The sequence below is a fragment of the Ursus americanus genome, chromosome 8, assembly GCF_024610735.1.
Source record: "Ursus americanus isolate L20-20 chromosome 8, mUrsAme1.1.p, whole genome shotgun sequence".
NCBI lineage: Eukaryota > Metazoa > Chordata > Mammalia > Carnivora > Ursidae > Ursus > Ursus americanus.
The window spans coordinates 2,273,969-2,296,204 of NC_142134.1; the positions used below are offsets into that span (position 1 = coordinate 2,273,969).

The 22,236-nt window shown below is 36.8% G+C and overlaps 1 protein-coding gene across 2 annotated transcripts in view; it reads left to right on the forward strand.

The window, feature by feature from the left end:
* MANBA (mannosidase beta) overlaps positions 1-22,236 on the forward strand; it is a 112,330-nt gene that overhangs the window by 64,059 nt on the left and 26,035 nt on the right. For both annotated transcript variants that reach the window (XM_045792612.2, XM_045792620.2), the window contains exons 8-12: positions 965-1,116; positions 3,457-3,574; positions 5,118-5,204; positions 8,358-8,525; positions 18,400-18,618. In XM_045792612.2, the coding sequence (XP_045648568.1) occupies positions 965-1,116; positions 3,457-3,574; positions 5,118-5,204; positions 8,358-8,525; positions 18,400-18,618 (744 nt within the window). The remainder of the gene's footprint in view (positions 1-964; positions 1,117-3,456; positions 3,575-5,117; positions 5,205-8,357; positions 8,526-18,399; positions 18,619-22,236) is intronic.

The following is a 22,236-nucleotide window of genomic DNA, read 5'->3' on the forward strand; positions in this document are numbered from 1 at the left end:
TAAATTGCCCATTAAACAAAATGATTTTACACTAATGTACTATTAAGATTGGAAAGTTGTTAAATTGTGAAATGCCTTCTGCTATATGTCTTTGATTCTAAGATGCACATTTTGGCACATGTTAACAACACTGAAATGAGAGTGTGTTTTTCTATGCAAGATACATCAGTTTAACTGGTGGGATTTCTCCCCTGTTTTTGTAAAACAGTATAAGTTTTTGTTTTAATCTTGAAATGTTATCTTCAAATATATTTCTTTAAAAAAAAAAGATTTATTTATTTATTTATTTATTTATTTATTTGAGATAGAGAGGGGCAGTGGGAGAGGGAAAGAGAATCCCAAGCAGACTCCATGCTGAGCCTGACCTGAGGCTTGATCTCAGAAACCTGAGATCATGACCTGAACTGGAACCCAAGAGTCAGATGTTTAACCAACTGAACCACCCAGGTGCCCTTCAAATATATTTCTTTTGATGGAATTACAAATGCCTATTTTATGAGGAAGACTAGAATATATTTCTTCTTTAATAGTTTCTATATTTATCTATTAAAAGAATCTGGCAGGGGCGCCTGGGTGGCACAGCAGTTAAGCGTCTGCCTTCGGCTCAGGGCGTGATCCCGGCGTTCCGGGATCGAGCCCCACATCAGGCTCCTCCGCTATGAGCCTGCTTCTTCCTCTCCCACTCCCCCTGCTTGTGTTCCCTCTCTCACTGGCTGTCTCTATCTCTGTCGAATAAATAAATAAAATCTTTTAAAAAAAATAAAAATGAAAGAATCTGGCAATAATTTATTATATATTTTTTCCTGAAATGTGTACTTCCACATTAAGTGCCTCATAGCAAATAGGAAATTACCATTAAATTATGTTCGTGTAAATTGCTCAAAAGTTTGCTTTCCTCTTTAAAAAAATCTCTTTTGTTTATGTTTTAAATTTGATATTCAGTATTTAATTTTGTTCATAATAGGTTTATTTTAGGACAGTGGAACTTATAGAAGAGCCCATTGAAGGATCTCAAGGTCTGAGTTTCTACTTCAAAATTAATGGATTGCCCATATTTCTGAAAGGCTCGAACTGGATACCAGCAGATTCATTCCAGGATCGAGTAACCTCTGATTTGTAAGTTATCATTTTTTGTTTCTTGTTTTTCTTTTTATTAACAGTCCAACAAATCTAAAGAGTTACTCATTTTTACTTTCTTTGGTTTCAGTGGAAGGAACTGAGAGGTAAGACAGAATTCTAGGATGATGAAAACTTTAGAATGGAAAGGATTTTTAATCATATATTCCGTTTTCATGAGCTATAGATAGTCTTAACAGCTAAATGACTTAAGACTGCTGAAACCATCCAATTTTTAGAAAAATATTATATATTTCCTCTGGAAGAACAAGAAAATGACTAATGCACATTTTGGATAGTTAGTCCCTGAAAAAAATGATTAAACTTGTTTTTTTTCAATTTTTCAAAGAATACCTTAAATATTTCTGTGCATTGTTTTTAAAAAATGGAAACTCATATTTCCTTCTTCACTCTAAGCTATTTGTACATTCTTTTACTTTTACCTTAGTAAAAGGAACTAAAAAAGCTTTATAGTTTAAATCTAGAAGAAAATTTACAGTGTTTATCTGAAGCTTTGAGAATAGCACTTTACAAGAAAATATTTCCTGATTGCGATTATAAACTGTCTTTGTGATAGTAAAAATAAACTTTGTGAAGAGAAAATAAACAGATTTAACTTATTTACGTATGTATAAATATGCATTGTAGTATATTATTTGGTGTTTAGAATTTGCCAGAAGTTGTAGTAATTTGCTTTTACTTTAAACTGTGTATATTGTCTTGGATTTCATATGAATGTGAAATTATTCTGCAGACATGGACACAGATAATTTGCTGCCTCTTTTCCTTTTCATCTCCTGCTCCTGTCATCTGGCCAGTTTGGGCAGTGACTGTTCAGTGCAGCGGGGCCAGTTCTTCTCTGGGCTCTGATCTGGAAATGCAGGGTAGAGTAGCTGTAAATTTCTGGATTTTCCTGTGGGTGATGTGACTAGGAATGGGAAAAATCAGAAAGGAAACTTAATTTACTGGAGAAAGAAGCATAGCCGGTGGCCTGCTTATGATGGTTTGACATGCTTTTCTGACATTATCATGGTGTAAAAATGATACACATTCAGTAGAAAGTATACTTCGAATTTTGAGTGTTGCTCTTTTCCTGGGCCAGCGATATGCAGTACAGTGATCTGTTGTGATGTTGGGCAGAGGCAGAAGCAGCTGCGTCCCAGTCAGCCACACCGTACCGAGCAACAGCCGATACACTCACAACCGTTCTATACCCATACACCCGTTCTGTGTTTCACTTTCAATATGGTAGTCAATCAATCACATGAGATATCCATACTTCACTGTAAAGTGGACTACGTGTTAGATGGTTTTGCCTAACTGTAGGCTAGTGTAAGTGTTCTGAGCACATCGAAGTCCGGGCAAAGGCTAAGTTAGGCGGTTCGGCAGCTTAGGTGTATTACATGCATTTTCGACTTACAATATTTTCAACTTACGATGGGCTACTTGGGATATAATCCCATTGTAAATTGAGGAAAGTCCGTACTGGACTGGAAGAATTGAAAAAAGGAGATAAGAGTAAGCCAGGTACTAATATGCAAACTTTGATTTTTGTCTTATCATTTGAAATGGCTGTATAAAATTAGCTCATACTTTCTGAGGTCTACAAATTTTTTTTTCTATAAGAATAACAAAGAAAAGAATTTACTTTCAGGGGCGCCTGGGTGGCTCAGTTGTTAAACGTCTGCCTTCGGCTCAGGGAGTGATCCTGGCGTTCCGGGATCGAGCCCCACATCAGGCTCCTCCACTGGGAGCCTGCGTCTTCCTCTCCCACTCCCCCTGCTTGTGTTCCCTCTCTCGCTGGCTGTCTCTATCTCTGTCAAATAAATAAACAAAATCTTAAAAAAAAATTTACTTTCAAAAACTGTATAATAACGGTGTGAATTTAGAAGGCAGAGAAAAGATAGAACCCACAATTTTTCTAGGTTTGTTTATGTGGTTACAGTTAACGTGTATATAATTTTGTCTCACTTTCTTCACCTAGCGTTATGTCCAAACCATCATAATTTTAGAACATGTTTTTCTAACATAGATTTGAAACGTATTTATCAACCAAAGTGTAGGTTTTTTTGTTTGTTTGTTTTTTAAGATTTTATTTATTTGACAGAGAAAGAGAACACAAGCAGGGGGAGTGGCAGGCAGAGGGAGAAGCAGACTCCCCACTGAGCAGGGAGCCCGATGCGGGACTCAATCCCAGGACCCTGAGGTCATGACCTGAGCCAAAGGCAGACGCGTAACCAACTGAGCCACCCCGGTGCCCCCACCATGTGTTCTTTAAATCTTTTTTTAAACATCCCCAGATTTTCAAATTAACATTTGTTTTTTAAATTTCTTCTATAGGTTACGGCTCCTTCTGCAGTCTGCTGTGGATGCTAACATGAACACTCTGCGGGTTTGGGGAGGAGGAATATATGAGCAGGAGGAATTCTATAGACTCTGTGATGAACTAGGAATAATGGTGGGTAGTCGGCAGCATTTTACTGATATGTTACTATATCCTCACTTTGAGCTCCTGTGTTCTGAGTCTGTGTTATGGCTCGTTCCTTCTTTTCTCAGAGCCAGGACTGATGTTCCGTTTTTTGCAAAGGAATAAATGGCATCTTGCAAACCCAAAACCATAGTTGATGGTGAATATCATAATTATTTAATTATTTTTAACTGGTAGACATTCTGTATTTGTAATTTTTTTTCGATATGAGGGTATGCATAAACATATTTTAAAATTTTAACTTTAAAGAGATCTAAGAAGACCTAGAGAGAAGAAAAATAATAAAATTCAATGAAGAAAAGTTATGCTTAGTATTGTTATTAAGTACTCCAAGCATGTTTTGCATTGGTGAGGGTTAAGCACAGAAAATACAATCTTTTAGTTCTGGTATTACAGTTCTAAAATATAAAGCAGTCTGTAGAAGAAGAGTAGTTATAATATTGATAATGCTGATGGTCATGATAATGTGACAATATTCTATAATATTTATTGAGGACCAGGCATTGTTCTCAGTGCTCTGCATCTGTTATTTTATTTCATCTTCATGCCCATCCTATGAAGTAGTTACTGCTGTTCTCCATCCCCATTTTACCAATAAGGAAACTGACACGTGGAGGAGAGGTGACATAACCTGCCCAAACCCACACGGTGGGTATGTGGTAGAACCAAGGTTCTGACTCAGGTCGACTGATTTGGAACCCGTACTCCTAACCACTGCATCATAACGGTCTCTCTAGAAATGAACTTACGTGGGGCACCTGGGTGTCTCAGTCACTTAAGTGTGTGACTCTTGGTATTGGCTCAGGTCATGATCTCAGGGTCGTGAGACTGAGCCCTGTGTCGTGCAGAGCCTGCTTGGAATTCTCTCTCTCCCTCTGCATCCGCCCCCCCAGCTCGTGCACACACTCTCTGTCTCTTGAAAGAAAGAAAGAGAGAGAGAGAAAGAAAGAAAGAAAGAAAGAAAGAAAGAAAGAAAGAAAGAAAGAAAGAGAAAGGAAGGAAGGAAGGAAGGAAGGAAGGAAGGAAGGAAGGAAGGACGAACTTAATGTGGTTTCATTACGAAAATGTCCATGTAGTGATCGTTTTGCCCATGAAAAGTTAATTCTTTTATAAACAATCTGACCCCATCTCTCAATAGCAAATTCCCAGTGAAAATTAAAGTATTGCCAGTGAGGAGGGGCTGGGGGAGGGTTCTTTTCGAATTTCACATTCCCCTCAATACACTCACTGTTTCCTTATTTGAATTCCCTTTCCTTCTCTTTCTTTTCTCCCTACTGAACATTTTCTCCTCTCGGGTTCCCCTGCAGTTCTGTGCAGTTCTGGAACGTTGTGAGGTCTGTGCGAGAGCCTCTCCCTCTGCTTCAGTCGCAGTAGTGCTCAAATGATCACACTCGTCAGGCTAACTTGTTTTTTCATTTGCCTGAAAGATAATTCCCAAAGTTCAGCAAGAAGGGTTTCGTTCTGTGTAGTAAAGCCTGTGGAAGTACTTCATTGCGTTTTATTGGTTTGATAGGTGTGGCAGGATTTTATGTTTGCCTGTGCCCTTTATCCAACTGATCGGGACTTCATGAACTCAGTGAGAGCAGAAGTTGCTCACCAGGTACGTCATTACCGTTCCAAGAAACAGGAAAATGTTTATGTTTCATTTTGCCTTTTTTTTAACCTCTCCTCTTTGTTGTTGTTGTTCTTCTTCTCTTTACTAAATCCCACGAGAATCACAGTCGGATAATTAACTTCCTGGGTGATCCCACCCAGTCTCATGGCTTTACCACCACCTGTATGCTGACGACTTTCAGATTTACCCCCAGGTCTGACTTCTCTGCTGAATCCCTGGTCCAGCTGCCTGCTTGATGCCCTGCTCCGAGGTTTCGTAGTCCTCTCAAATGTAACATGTCTGAACCAGACTTGCACCGCCTTCTCTGAACCTGCTTTTCCTGCAGTTTCTCCAACTCTGTAAATGGCAAAGCCAGTCTTCACGTTGCTCAGATCAAAAATTTAAAGTGATTCTTGACTCCTTGATTTCTCTTGTACTCCATATGTACACACTTATATTCATAATTCTCTAAGTGCAAGGAAGTGATCATAACCTGGCTCTGTCCACCACAAAGGACTAGAACGACCTAATGTATTGTGTATCCTTCTATTGAAATAACTTTTCCCATTAAGAGAAGGGCTTCTTAGAGAAATGGCTGATTCCAGGTCTGGGACAGGAAGTATAATAGATGATCCTGGAATATTTTGACATACAGATAACAGGGAAACTATCAAAGATATGTTAAATGGACTTTGATGAAACTCTCACCAACCAAAAGTGGGACAATTTGAGATTCAATAAGGGTAAGAATGTCAGTGGATTGAAATCCATCAAGCATGTTAAAATCTGTGATCTCATACTTACAATGTCTGAGTACATTTGCATGGAAAACCAAAAGAAATGCAAGGAAGTGATTGCTATAATACTCAAGATAGTGGTTACTGTTGGAAGCAGGAAGAACTGCAATTAGAAAGGGGTGCATGAGGGCTTCTGGGGTTCCCTTTCTTTTTTTAAATTTTTTATTATGTTATGTTAATCACCATACAGTACATCATTAGTTTTGGATGTAGTGTTCCATGATTCATTGTTTGCATATAATACCCAGTGCTCCATGCAATACGTGCCCTCCTTAATACCCATCACTGCCCTATCCCATTCCCCCACCCCTCTCCCCTCTGAAGCCCTCAGTTTGTTTCCCAGAGTCCATAGTCTGGGGTTCCCTTTCTTGATCTAGGTGGTGGTTACAAGGGTGATTGGGTTACAGTAATTTACTATTTCACAATTTGTTTTTTATATCTTTGTTTTATTAAAAGAAAAAAGGTTTAAGAAGTACAAATGAATCATCTCTTGCTCAGAGCCCTCCAGATAAAGATACCATGCACTATGCTGTCTTTGCTGGCCTCCCTGGCCCCATCAAGCACCGTCTTCCTGTGCCATCTATGCCCTGAACACTTTCCCTCTCACCCCTCCTATGGACCACCTCTCTCATATTCTTCTGGCACCTCTTACCTTGAGCATGAATTTTTCTGGGAAAAAGACCTTTCTATATTTGCAAGTCTAGATCATATTATTTGCCCTTTGTGACCTATACCACACTTTGAATACTTGTTAAATGTTCTGTTTCCCCTGCAAGTTTGTAATCTCCCTGCTGCAGCCTAGGGGCTTGTTCCTCTCTGTATCCCCACTACTTGGCTGGGTTATTCATCAGGAGGATAGATGGATGGATGGATGGATGGATGGATGGATGGATGGATGGATGAGCTTAAAAATATTAATTATAGTTATGTAGGTTGCAAACATTTCAGTTTTTAAAAAATTTTTCTCATACAAATAAATAAAATATGGTATCTATGTGCCTTCAGTTCTTTTATGTATTATTAAAGAAGAAAGCTTTTTATGCAGACTTTGTTAAAATTTTAAAGTAAAGCTTGTCAAAAAGTCTAGGTCCGTTTGAAGGGTATGTGTAGCACAGAGTCACTGGATCTTTTTGCCTCTTCAGTGTTTGTGTTTTCAGTGGCACCGTAAACATGCCAGTCCCAGTTGGTAGCAGCCCTCACTCACCTAGGCACGCACAGAGGCAAATAAAGGAAATAGTATTCATAAGGCCGGTTTGGAAACACAAGACTGTAATTTTTAAGAATGAGATGAATCCCTTTAGTGCCTTCTTAATGCATCTCTGGTTCATGTAGGGGATACTTAGCATCTTGACTGGAGGCCACAGTGAGAACATCAGCTGGGATTCATCACTGTAACCATGCATTACATGGAAGAGAACCTATAAGTACCAATAAGGTTATTTTGCTAAAATGTGTTGCAAAGGAGTTTCTCTTGACCATTGACTCACTGTGTTCTCAAGAGATTTAATTGCCCTCTTCTGCTGGAGTACATCTCCCAGTGTGTCAGAGGAACTGGGTCCTTCCACCTTTATGTAGGGCTGGCCCACAGAGAGCCCAGTTTATGCAAGCTCAGTTCTTAAGGCTGGCAGGATTTTCAGACAGATCCTCTAATTTCTTCTTCTATGTTCAGATATATTCAGAAACTTACTTAACCTTAGTTAATTTCTTAGGACATGACACGGATAGTTACTTCGGGAGACATCCTCTTGATGCCCTAATCCTTCTTCCTTTAGAATATTCCATGTATTTGTCTTTGACTTAACAGAGTATCTCTGGGAACTCACTTGCTTTGTAAAACCCCCTCTAGTTGTCCTTGCGGTTTTCCGATCTCAGGGGACACCGTGACAACCTCAGTCCCTCTTTCAGCAGAAGTGGTCGTTCTACCTCATTAGTTTCTTCACACAAAACTCCAACTTGTTCTTGAAAAACTCCTCTGTAATGTAATGTCTCCTGCCTTTTGTATTTCTTAGAGCCTTTTTGTGGCAAGTGAGATAATAATGAGGCTGATTTATTTTTCTTTTTTAATAAAAGGGATTATGTTTTCTTCAGGTTTTATACAGTACAGAAGAAGAACCTTATCTTACCTTATCTCATAAACACTTATCTTAGTGTTCATCAAATCTAGTGTTTATAAAAAGAATCAGAGATTTCTTAAAATGTATTCCCACAGGTAATGTTACCTCATTTTCTAATGAGTTTTCTGGTACATAAGAATTTATGTGCAGAAATGCAATGGCTATCATTTTATGAATAATTATAGCTCTGAGGCTTTTTTTTTCTTGTTGACCATTTAAAACTTGTTTTATGTTTTCTGAAATTTTAGGTCAGGAGACTGAAATATCATCCCTCCATCATTGTATGGGGTGGAAATAATGAAAATGAAGCAGCGCTGATGATGAATTGGTATAATATACCCCCCAGGGAACTGCATACTTATATCAAAGACTATGTGGTGCTGTATGTGAAAAATATTCGAAAGATTGTCTTGGCAGTAAGTAGTGATTTTTCGTGCAACAGAATTTAAGAACCTGTTTTAAATATGGATCAGTTTGAATATTGGTATAGTATATTTTTGTGCCCTTGTTTGGAGGAGCCTTCAACAATATCATTTTAATACAGAACTGTCCATTGTAATGCTGCAGCATGTGAATGGATTTATGGGTTATGAGCTTCTTTGAGAATTAACTTATCTGTGGACCCCACACACATACACCGATATTTTGTTTACAACTGAAGATTATCATGGACTCTTTCTGGAGCCCATCTATGGAACCCCAAAGGTTGAGAGTTTCTACTTTAGATGATTTATCGATATGCGACTTCTTTTTTTCTTTCTTTCTTTTTGTTCCTCAATATATTAATATAGTGAATTTTGTGAATTAATTTTCTAATGACAAACTAGTTCTAGTATAAACTCTATTTAGCTATAATGCTTTGTTCTGTGATAGATTTGATTTCCTAATATTTTGGTTAGAATTTCAAAATTTATGTTCACAAGTGAACTCAGTCTATGGTAAGAATTGTAAACTCAGATGCCTAGAGGAGCCATATTTGTTTTTTAAGAGATTAAGTAGAGTCGATGAGTCTCATAAAGAGAGAAGAGGGGACTGTGGTAATAGGATGTGGTTGCTGGGTCTCATTTATATTCAGTATTTTAAAAAATGCTATCTAAACAAAACTATTTGTGAGACAGATTTAGCCCAGAGAACCCAGCTTGTGGCACTTGGTATATGTGTATGTGTTTGTGCTCACTGCACAGAATGAGTTAGGAGTCTTTTTTTGTTGTTTTTAATGTCTCAGAACAATTTAAATAAAATAGAGATTATCAGTTTTATTGGGACAAACTCACCCATAAAACAGTCTGGTCCCAGAGCCTTTGTGGGGGCAAAAATTATCTCCTCCTTCATATATTTCATTTCTCCTATAGTTATTATCCAATTTGGGTTTACAACTTCTGGAACAATGGATGTTTATGTTTCCTAGGAACACAACATTTCACATAGAACTTAAAAGATTTCTGTGTAAGTAGACATGCTTTGTAGAGCAGACTGTAAGTAGAGAAGTTGTGCAGGCTGAGAGACTCCAGGATTGTCAGTGCAGATAATGTTTGAATGCGGAAGTTGCTCCCGTTCTTGTGTGTGTGTGTGTGTGTGTGTGTGTGTGTGTGTGTGTGTGTGTCCATTGTGGATGTCTGGAATTACCTCTGGAAGCAAATACCCCAGCCAGATTTCCATAGACAGGGAGAAGAAGACACAGAGCTGGCTCAACTGTTCTATGGACATTTCTTTTCTTTTCTGTTTTTCTTTCTTCCTATTTTCCCTCCTCCCTCCATCCCTCCCACCGACCCTCTCTCCTTTATCTCTTTCTTTCTCTCTTTCTCTCTTTTTTCCTTCCTTCTTTCCTTCCTCCCTTCCTTCCTTCCTTCCTTCCTTCCTTCCTTCCTTCCTTCCTTCCTTCCTTCCCTCCCTCCCTCCCTCCCTCCCTCCCTCCCTCCCTCCCTCCCTCCCTCCTTCCTTCCTTCCTTCCTTCCTTCCTTCCTTCCTTCCTTCCTTCCTTCCTTCCTTGTAAGAGGCATAGAGACTCTTTTACTTTTTTTTTTTTACTACCTTCACCCATTTCACCCACCTCCCACCTCACAGCTCTGGCAACCACCAGTCTGTTCTCTCTTTCCCTGAGCTTGTTCTTGTTGTTTTTAGATTCATATATAAGTGAGATCATACAGTATTTGCTTTTCTCTGACTTACTTCACTTAGCATAAAGCCCTCAAAGTCCATCTGTGTTGTCACAAATGGCAAGACTTCATGCCCCCCCTTTTGTTAGAGAGAGAGAAAGTGATCACAAGTGGGGAGGAGCAGAGGGAGAGGGAGAGAGAGCATTCCAAGGGGGCTCCATGCCCAGCACAGAGCCCAGTGCAGAGCTCGATCCCATGACCCTGAGATCATGACCTGAGCCGAAATCAAGAGTTGGATGCTCAGCTGATTGAGCCACCCAGGTGCTCCAAGATTTTATTTATTTTTTTTATGGCTGAGTCATATTCCAGTGTGTGTGTGTGTGTGTGTGTGTGTGTGTGTGTGTGCTACATTTTCTTTATCCATTTATCACCAGTGAACATTTCGATTATTACAGTATCTTGGTTATTATAAATAATGCTGCAGTGAACATGGGGGTACATATATCTCTTTAAGTTAGTGTTTTTATTTTTTTCAGATAAATATCCATAAGTGGAATTGCTGGATCATATGGTAGTTCTACATTTAATTTTTTAGGTAACCTCCATATTTTTTCCCTAGTGACTACACCAACTTACATTCCCATCAACAATGTACAAGGGTTCCCTTTTCTCCACATCCTTGCCAACACTTGTTATCTCTTATCTTTTTGATAATAGCCATCCTAACAGGTGTCAGGTGATACCTCATTGTGGTTTTGATTTGCATTTCCCTGATAATTAGTTGAGCACCTTTTCATGTACTTATTGGCTATCTGTATGTCTTCTTTGAAAAAATGTCTGTTTAGATCCCTGGCTCATTTCTTAATTGGATTGTTTGTTTTTTGCTGTTGAGTTGGACAAGTTCTTTATATATTTTGGAGATTAACCCCTTAGCAGGCATATGATTTGCAAATATTTCTTCGCATTCAGTATGTTGCCTTTTTATTTTGCTGTGCAGAACCTTTTTAGTTTGATGTAGTCCCACTTGTTTATTTTTGTTGCCTTTGTTTTTGGTGTCAAATCCAAAAAAATCAAGCCAAGACCAATGTCAAGGAGCTTACTACCTATGTTTTCTTTTGGAGTTTTATGGTTTCAGATCTTACATTCAAGTCTTTAATCCATTTTGCATTAACTTTTTTGTGCATGGTTGAAGGTAGTTATTCAGTTTCATTCCCTAGTGTGTGACTGTCCACAGTTTTTCCAACGCCATTTACTGAAGAGACTGTCCTTTCCTCATTGTATATTCTTGTCTCCTTTGTCATAAATTAATTGGCCATACATACATGAATTTATTTCTTGGTCTCTATTCTATTCTGTTGATCTATATGTCTGTTTTTATGCCATACCATAATGTTTTAATTACTTTTGTTTTGTTATATATTTTAAAGTCAGAAAGCATGATGCCTCTAGCTTTCTTCTTTCTCAATATTGCTTTGACCATTCAGGGTCTTTTGTGGCTCCATAAAAATTTTTGGATTATTCATTCTATTTTGTGAAAAATGCATTGTGGTTTTGATAGGGATTGCACTGAATCCATAGATTGCTTTGAATAGTATGGACATTTTAGCAATATTAATTCTTTCAAACCATGAGTACAGAATATCTTTTCATTTATTTATGTCTTCTTCAGTGTCTTTAACAGTGTCTTACAATTTTCAGCGTCTTATAATTTTCAATAATAATGTCAGTCTTTCACTTCCGTGGTTAAACTTATTCCTAGATATTTTATTCTTTTTGATGCAGCTGTAAATAAGATTGTTTTCTTAATTTCTCTTGCTAGTAGTTAATTATTAGTACATAGAAGTGCAACAGATTTCTGTATATTGATTTTGTATCCTGCAATTTCACTGAATTTGTTTATGCTACCAGGTTTTTATGAAGTCCTTAGAGTTTTCTCCATATAATAATCATGTCATCTGTAAATAGTGACAGCTTTACTTCTTTCTTTCCAATTTGTATGCCTTTTCTTTCTTTCTGTTGTCTAATTGCTCTACTAGGACTTCCAATGCTATGTTGAATAAAAGTGGTGAAAGTAGGCATCCTGGTCTTGTTCCTGATCTTAGAGGAGAAGTTTTGAGTTTTTCACCATTGAGTATGATGTTAGCTCTGGCCTCGTCATATATGGCCTTTATTATGTTGAGGTATGTTCCCTCTGTAACCACTTTGTTGAGAGTTTTTATAATAAATGGATACTGAATTTTGTCAGATGCTTTTTCTGCATTTATTGACATGAGCATATGATTTTTATACTTCATTTTATTAATGTGGTGTATCATGTTGATTGGTTTATAGGTGTTGAACCTGCCTTACATCCCTGGAATAAATTCCACTTGATCATGATATGTGATTTTTTTTTTGCTTATAAGAGTTTAGTTTGTTAATATTTTGTTGGGAATTTTTGCACCTATGTTCGGCAAGGATACTGGCCTGTAATTTTCTTGTGGTGACTCTATTTGGTTTTGGTATCAGGGTAATGCCTGTCTTTTAAAATGAACTTGGAAGTTTTCCGTCCTCTTCTATTCTTTGCAAGAGTTTGAGAAGAATTGGTATTAATTCTTCTTTGAGTGTTTGGCAGAATTCACCAGTGAAGATGTTTGGTCTTGGATTTTTGTTTGTTGGGAGATTTTTGATTATTGATTCAGTCTCCTTACTAGTTAATTGGTCTGTTCATGTTTTCTATTTATTCATTATTCAATCTTGGAAGGTTGTATGTTTTTAAGAATTTATCCATTTCTTCTAGGTTGTCTAATTTGTTGGTGTATAGTTGTTCGTAATAGTTGCTTACAATTCTTTGTATTTCTGAGATATCAGTTGTAACATCTTTTTCACTTCTGATTTTGTTTGAGTCCCTCTCTCTCTTTTTCTTTTTTCTAGGCAAGTCTAGCTAAAGGTTTATCAATTTATTTATTTTATTTTATTTTTAAAAAATATTTTATTTATTTATTTGACAGAGATAGAGACAGCCAGAGAGAGAGGGAACACAAGCAGGGGGAGTGGGAGAGGAAGAAGCAGGCTCATAGCGGAAGAGCCTGATGTGGGGCTCGATCCCATAACGCCGGGATCACGCCCTGAGCCGAAGGCAGACGCTTAACCACTGTGCCACCCAGGCACCCCTATTTTTTATTTATTTTAAAGAACCAGCTCTTTGTTTCATTGATCTTTTCTATTGTCTTTTTAGTCTCTATTCCATTTATTTCTGCTCTGATGTTTGTTATTTCCTTCCTTCTACTAACTTGGGGCCATGCTCATCTTCTTTTTCTAATTTATTAAGATGAAAAGTTGGGTTCTTATTTGACATTTTCCCTATTTCTTGAAATAGTCATTTATCTCTATGATCTTTTCTCTTAAACTGCTTTGGCTGCATCTCATAAATTTTGGTGTGTTGTATTTCCATTTTCATTTGTCTCAAGGTATTTTTCAATTTCTCTTTTGATTTCTTTGTTGATCCATTGGTTGTTCGGTAGCATATTCTTTAATCTTCATGTTTTGTGAATTTTCCAGCCTTCTTCTTATAATTGATTTCTAGTTCCATACCTGTGGGGTCCAAAAATATGCTTGAATGATTTCAGTCTTCTTAAAATGTTTAAGACTTGACATATGGCCTAACAGATGATCTATTTTGGAGAATGTTCCATGTGCACCTGAGAACAATGTGTATTCTGTTGCTTTTGGATGGTATGTACTGTGTATCTCTGTTAAGTCCATTTGGTCTAATGTGTCATTTAAAATTCTGTAATTATAAATGCTAAAAGCAGAACTTGATATATACGAATATGTTGATATGTGAAATAAGGAGAAAGGGAAAGGAAAGAGCTTGTTCCCAACTCCACCATAGAGCCCTTCCTTTATGGTGATTCTCTTTCATCACTACTTTTTTAATAGGCATATTATACTTGTATTTATTATACACACATTATATAATAATATAAGTTAGCTTTTTTTGCAGGAGAGGAAGCAGCATTTATTTTGTTTTTGCAGTAATGCCTTCAAAGGATATAACTTTTAAAAAACTTTAGTGTTTAGTATGTGATTTATTTAATAATGATTGTCCTTATAATTTTTACCTGTAATTAGATATTTTAAATATTTGGGTATATCCTGAAGCAGTTTGAAAAGGGATATATTTAAAAGAATAGTATGTGATTTTGGCACCCAAATATGTTCAGTTCATGGCACTATTCATTTATGTTAAGAAACTTCAGTGAGAATTCAAGAAAAACCTAGGCTCAGATTTTTAGCTTATCTAATATGCTTAGTCATGTGTCATAAAGAATTTTTCTATACACAACCTGTGATGGTATAAGCTTTAATTAATATTTATAAAACATTTATTTTATAATCTTTTTACTCATAGTGTTGGTATTACATTTTTCTTTTTTTTTGGTATTACATTTTTCATATCTCTGATGGATTTAAGAAATGGATTTTAATATTTGAGGATTTTCATTTCACTGCTCAGTGGTTAAGAGCTTATGATTCCAGGAGGATGAGAATGAGGCACATGGCCCCACAGTGATGCAAAGAGGTTAGAAAGTCACTTCCTAGAAACAGCTCTGTATTATGGAAATGGGAACATGAATTTTGGTGGACATTTAGCCATGTCTTCCATAAATGAGTTCTTTACTATTTACTGTAGTCCTATGAAGGAGATGATGTTATTTTCCCCATTTTACAGATGAGACTATTGAGGCTTAGACCTGTCCAAAAATAATAAGATTCTGATTTGATATTTAAACTCAAGTCATTCTGACTCAATAACCTCTATTATTTTCTTTTTTTTCTCCTGCTTTGCCTTTTATTCCCATGAACTGTTTATTCCATAACTGGGACTCTGTATCTCCCACTCCCCTTTACCTATTTTGCCCAACTGCTGACCCATCTCCCTCTGACAACCATCAGTTTATTCTGTGTATTTATAGGTCTGATTCTGCTTTTTGTTTGTTTATTCATTTGTTTCTATTTTCGATTCCACTTGTGAGTAAAATCATACAGTATTTGTGTTTCTCAGTCTGACTTATTTCACTTACCATAATATCCTCTAGGTCCATCCATCCGTAGTACTCTCTAGGTCCATCTCAGATGATACAATCTCATCTATATATGGCTGTGCTATACTCCATTATATATATACCACATCTTCCTTTTCCATTTGTCTATTGATGGACACTTAGATTGCTTCAATATATTGGTTGTTGTAAATAACGTTGCAATAAACACAGAAGTGCACATATCTGTTTGAATTACTGTGTTCATTTTCTTTGGGTAAATACCCAGTAGTAGAATTATTGGATTATATGGTATTTCTATTTTTAGTTTTTCAAAGCACTTCCATACTGTTTTCCACTGTGGCTGCACCAATTTACATTCCTAGTAACAGTGCACAAGGGTTCCCTTTTTTCCATATCCTCACCAATACTTGTTTCTTGTCTTTTTGGTTTTAGCCATTCATAGGTATAAAATGATACTTTATTTTAGTTTTGAGTTGCATTTTCCTGATGATGAGTGATGTTGAGGATCTTTTCATGTGTCCATTGGCTATCTTTATGTCTTTTTTGGAAAAATGTCTGTTCAAGTCCTCTGCCCATTTTTTAATTGAATTATTTGGGGTTTGTTTGGTGTTGAGTTGTACATATTCTTTATATATTTTGGATAACATTTGTGTGTGTGTTGGTGGTTTCCTTCGCTGTGCAAAAGCTTTTTACTTTGATGTTATCCAAATAGTTTATTTTTGCTTTTGTTTTTCTTACGTGAAGAGACATATCAAGAAAAATGATCCTATGGCCGATATCAGAGAAATTACTGCCTGTGTTTTTTTATGGTTTTTAGGATTTTTATGATTTCGGATCTCACATTTAGGTCTTTAATCCATTTTGAGTTTATTTTTGTTTATGATGTTAGAGAGTGATACAGTTTCATTCTTTTGCATGTAGCTGTCCAGTTCTCCCAGCACCATTCATTGAGGAGACTGTCTTTTCCCATTGTATATTCTTGCCTCCTTTGTCATAGATTAACTGACCATATGATCAGTGGTTTATTTTTGGGCTCTCTATTCTATTCCACTGATCTATGTATCTATTTTTATGCCAGTACCATACTATTTTGATTACTACCGCTTTGTAGTATATCTTGAAATCTGGAATTTTGACATTTCCAAGCTTTTTTTTTTTTTTTTCTTTTTCAAGATTGCTTTGGCTATTTGGGGCCTTCTGTGGCTCCATACAAATTTTAGTATTATTTGTTCTAGTTTTGTAAAAAATACTGTTGGTATTTTGATAGGGATTGCATTGAATCTGTGGATTACTTTGAGTAGTATGGATATTTAAACAATATTGATTTTTCCAGTCCACAAACATAGAATATCTTTCCATTTGTTTTGAGTCATCTTTAGTTTCTTTCATCAGTGTTTTTATAGTTTTCAGAGTAGAGGTCTTTCACCTCTTTGGTTTAGTTTATACCTAGGTATTTTATTCTTTTTGGTGTATTTGTAAATGGTGTTGTTTTAAAATTTCTCTTTCTGCTATTCTGTTATTAGTGTATAGAAATACTACCAATTTCTGGATATTAATTTTGTATCCTGCACCTTAGCCACTAATTCTTAAGTGCTGGACCTGTGTTTAAGTGGAAGCTATTTTGTCCCCCAACAGACAGGGGCACATTTGGCAATGTCTGTAGACATGTTTTTGGTGTGTGTGTGGGTACTACTGGCATCTAGGGGGTAGAGGCCAAGGATGCTGCTAAACATTCCCTCTCCCCTCGCTCCCTTTCCCTGGTCACCAACACACAAAATTGATCAAGCTCAAAATGTCAGTAGTGCCGAGGATGATAAGTTCTGCAGTCGACTGTACACTACCCATGTTGGTAGAAGGTAATGTAGAGGCACGACATGATTGAAAAAGATTAGGAGCAGGTATTGAGGAATAAGCTAAGTGTTAATTACAAAAGGATAGAAAGGATTGGTGAATAGCAGGTGCTGGTGCTTGTTCAATGCAGGTTAATGGTTCTATTATTTTTCTGTCAGCCACTTGGCATTTCTGAAACTTGACAGTGTTTTTCTTTTTTTTAAAAGTAAATGATCTGACATAAACAGACATTTCTCCAAAGAAGACACACAGATGGCCAATACACATATGAAAAGATGCTCATCATCACTCATCATCAGGAAAATGCAAATCAAAACTACAGTGAGATGTCACCTCACACCTGTCAGAATGGCTAAAATAAAAAACACAAGAAGCAACAAGTGTTGGCGAGGATATAGAGAAAAGGGAACCCTTGTGCACTGTTGGTGGGATGCAAACTGGTGCAGCTGCTTTGGAGAACAGTATGGAGGTTCCTCAGAAGATTAAAAACAGATCTACCCTACTATCCAGTAATCACCCTACTGGGTATCTACCCCCGAAATATAAAAACACTAATTCAAAGGCATATATGCAACCCTATGTTTATAGCAGCATTATTTACAATAGCCAAATTATGGAAGCAGCCCACATGTCCAGTGATAGATGGGTAAATGGTGTTGTGGTGTGTGTGGTTTATGTATGGTATATATAATGGAATATTACGCAGCCATAAAAATGGTTTCTCAGAGTCCATAGTCTCTCATGCTTCATTCCCTCTTCTGATTACCCCCCTTTCTTTATCCCTTTCTTCTCCTACCGATCTTCCTAGTTCTTATGTTCCATAGATGTAAAAAGAATGGAATCTTGCCATTTGCACCAATATGGATGGAGCTAGACAGTATAATGCTAAGTGATACAAGTCAATCAGAGAAAGACAAATACCATATGATCTCCACATATGATCTCACTCATGTGGAATTTAAGAAACAAAAAAAATGAGTGAAGGAAAAAAAAGGAGAAAGAGAGAGAGAGAGAGAAACCAAGAAATGACTCTTAACTATAGAGAACAAAGTGATGATTACCAGTAGGGGGTGTGTAAGGGGGATGGGTGAAAGAGGTGTTGGGGATTAAGGAAGATACTTGTCGTGATGAGCACTGGGTGATGTATGGACGTGTTGAATCACTATATTGTACACCTGAAACTAACACTGTATGTCAGCTATACTGCAATTAAAACAAAAACTTAATAAAAAAGTAAATGATTTGTACTTTACTGGGTGAAAATATCTTTTAAATCTTTTTATTTCCGACCTCAGGAAGACAAGACTCGTCCTTTTATCATATCCAGCCCTACAAATGGGGCCGAATCTATTAAAGAAGGCTGGCTCTCTCTCAACCCATATGACAATAATTTTGGTGATGTACATTTTTATGACTATATCAGTGATTGCTGGAATTGGAAAGTTTTCCCAAAAGCTCGATTTGTGTCTGAATATGGATATCAGTCCTGGCCTTCCTTCAGTACATTAGAAAAGGTAAGCAAGCCATTTTGATTTCCCAGTGATTCAGAATGGTAGGTGATGGACGTATGTCACTTGCTCAACAGCGGTTCAGAAAGTCAAATGAAATGTGTTTATTATTTAAATGAAAATTTAGGAAGGTCATAGAAGAGAACTTTTTTTCTTTAAAGTTTGGGGAGCTAAATTTCTTGTAGTCATCATTTTGAGGATTATAACTTTTTAATATTGCTTTTAATTATGTTCCTTCATTAACATTTAAAAATTAAATGGGAACCAGTGGTTGCTTAAGCCTGACTTCTTAACATGCATGAAAGTAATTCTCACTTGCTACTTTCTGTATATCCAACAACTGTTTTATCATTTACAGATATTCAGAATTGGGTGGTTTTACTACAGTAAGAGAAATGAATGTGATAAGTGAAGTTTTATCTAATGTTGTCAGGTCATATTATTTCTTTTCTTTTGTCTCCTCTCCTTCCTCTTCTATTTCCTCCCCTCCTTCCTTCTCCTTTTTCCTTTCATGTTGGTGTATTTGATTTTCACTCTGACATTTCACTTTCCTTTTTCTTACAGATTCAGTTTCAGAGATGGATTCAATTTCAGAGTTGTATGTGTTCTTTTTTAAACAGCTTTTTTGAGATACAATTCACTGACCATACAATCCACCCATTTAAAATGTACACTCTACTGGTTTTCAGTATATTCACAGAGTTGTGCAGCCATCACCATGACCTAATTTTAGAGCATTTTCTTCACCCCAAAGAAACTCTGTACCCAAATTATTCCCTACTCTCTCAGTCCCTCCCACCCCAGCTCTAGGTACCACTAATCTGCTTTGTATGTCTATATATTTGCCTTTTCTGCACATTTCATTTATTGGAATCATAAAATATGTGATCTTTTTAGGCTGGCTCCTTTCACTCAGCATAAAGTTTTCAGGGTTCATCCATGTTGTGTCATGTATTAGTTTGTCATTCCTTGTTACTGCGGAGTAGTATCCCACCGTGCGGATGTCCCGCGTTTGTGTATCATTCATCAGTGGATGTCTGTTGTGTTACTCCCACTTCTTGGCTCTTGTGAGTAATAATAGCTGATGTGAACATTTGTATGCATTTTTTTGGTGAACGTCTGTTTTCAGTTCTATCAAGTATACACTTGGAGTAAAATTGCTGGGTCGTATGGTGGCCGTATGTTTAATATTCCGAGGAACTGCCCAACTGTCTCCCATAGTTTGCGGTCACTGCACCATTTTACATTCCCACCAGGAAATGTACGAGGGTTCCAATTTCTCTACATCTTTGTCAACACAAATTTTCCCTTTTAGTTTTTTTTTTTTTAACAGTTCCCTGGAAATTTGCATTTATAGGCAATTTGCATTTCCTTCATGGCTAATGATGTTGAGCTGCTTTTCATGTGCTTTTTGGCCATTTGTATATTTTCCTTAGAGAAATGTCTATTTTTTTTAATTGGGTTATTTGTCTTTTTGTTATTGAATTGTGCTAATGTTTATAGCAGCAGTGTCTACAGTAGCCAAAATATGGAAAGAACCCAGATGTCCATCAACAGATGGATAAAGAAGATGGGGTATACACACACACACACACACACACACACACACACACACACAGAGGCAGACAATGAAATATTACTCAGCCATCAAAAAGAATGAAATCTTGGCATTTGCAATGACATGGATGGAACTAGACTATATTATGCTATCGAAATGTCAGTCAGAGAAAGACAAATACCATATGATTTCACTCATGTGAAATTTAAGAAACAAAACAGATGAACATACATGAAGGGAAAGAAAAATAAAATAAGATAAAAAGAGAGAGGGAGGCAAACCGTAAGGGACTCTTAACTATAGGGAACAAACAGGTTGCTGGAGGGGAGGTGGGGGGGATGGGGTAACTGAGTGATGGATGGGCATTAAGGAGGGCACTTGATGTAATGAGCACTGGCTCCATACATATGCAACTGATGAATCAATAAATTCTACCCCTGAAGTTAATAATACACTACATGTTAACTAAATTGAATTTAAATTAAAAAAATGTTTTAAGAGTTATATATATATTCTGGATATGTTTTTTATCAGATATATGTTTTGCAAATATTTTCTCCTTATTTGTAGGTTTTCTTTTTACTTAGTTGTTGGTGTCATTTAAAGCACAAAAGTTTTAAATTTTTTAAAAGATTTTGTATTTATTCATTAGAGCAAGAGAGAGCACAAGCAGGGAGAGGGGAAGTTGGAGAGGGTGAAGCAGGCTCCCTTGAGCAAGGAGCCTGGGATCAGGACCTGAGGCAGGGACAGACTGAGCTGCCCAGGCACCCCAAAAGTTTAAAATTTTGATGAAATCCTTATCAATCTTCTCTTTTATCTCTTGTGCTTTTGCTATTGTATCTAGGAAACCATTTTGTAACCTAAGCTCACAAAGTTTTACTTCTGTGTTGTCTTCTAGTTTCAGTCTTACATTTAGATCTGGGATCTGTTTTGAGTGAATTACTCTGTGTGGTGTGAGGTAGGTGTCCAGGTTCAAATTTTTGCATGTGGATATCTAGTTATCCAAACATAATTTATTGAAAACATTATTCTTTCTCCCATTGATTCTCTTGACCCCTTTGTAAAAATCAATTAACCATAAATGTTAGGGTTTATTTCTGCATTCTCAGTTTGTTTCCATTGATCTCCCTTCTATTTTATGCCAGTATGCATGGTCATCATTACTTTAGCTTTGTAGTTAGTTTCGAAAGCAGGAAGTGTGAGTCCACCAACTTTGTTCTTCTTTTCGAGATTGTTTTGACGGTTCTGGGTGCCTTCTGTTTACATATCAATTTTAGGATCACCTTGCCAGTTTCTGCAAAGAAGTCCACTTGGATTTTGATAGGGATTGTGTTGAATCAGATTAGTTTGCAAAGTATTGCCATCTTAACAATACAAAGTGTCCTGATCCATGAACATGTGATGTCTTCTTTCACGATTTTGTAGTTTTGTTGTATGAAGTTCATACTTCTTTGGTTAAATTTATTCCTAAGTCTTTTTGTAAATGGAATTACTTTCTTAATTTATTTTCACATTGTTCCTTACTAGTACATAAAGAGACAGTTGATTTTTGCAGATCGAACATATATTCTGCAACCTTGCAGAACTTATTTATTAGCTTTAATAGTTTTTGTGAATCCTTTCTATTTTTCTATATTTAAGAGCATGTCATCTGCAGATAGAATTGGTTCTAGCTCTTCCTTTTCAATGTGGATGCCTTCTATTAACTTTTCTTGGCTAATTGCCCTGGCTAGAACCTCCAGTACAATGTAGAATAGAAATGGTGAGAACAGACGTCTTTGTTTCATTGCTTTACTTAGGGAGAAAGCTTTTAGTCTTTTATTCTTTAGTAAGATGTTAACTGTAGGGTTTTCATAGATGCCTTTTATCAGGTTGAGGAAATTCCCTTTTATTCCTAGTTGGTTGAGTGCTTGTATCATAAAAGGGTGTTGGATTTTGTCAGATGCTCTTTTTCTGCATCTACTGAAATAATCATGTACCTGGGGGGCCCTGCGTGGCTCAGTCAGTTAAGTGTCCAACTCTTGATTTCGGCTCAGGTCATGATCTCAGGTCGTGGGCCCAAGCCC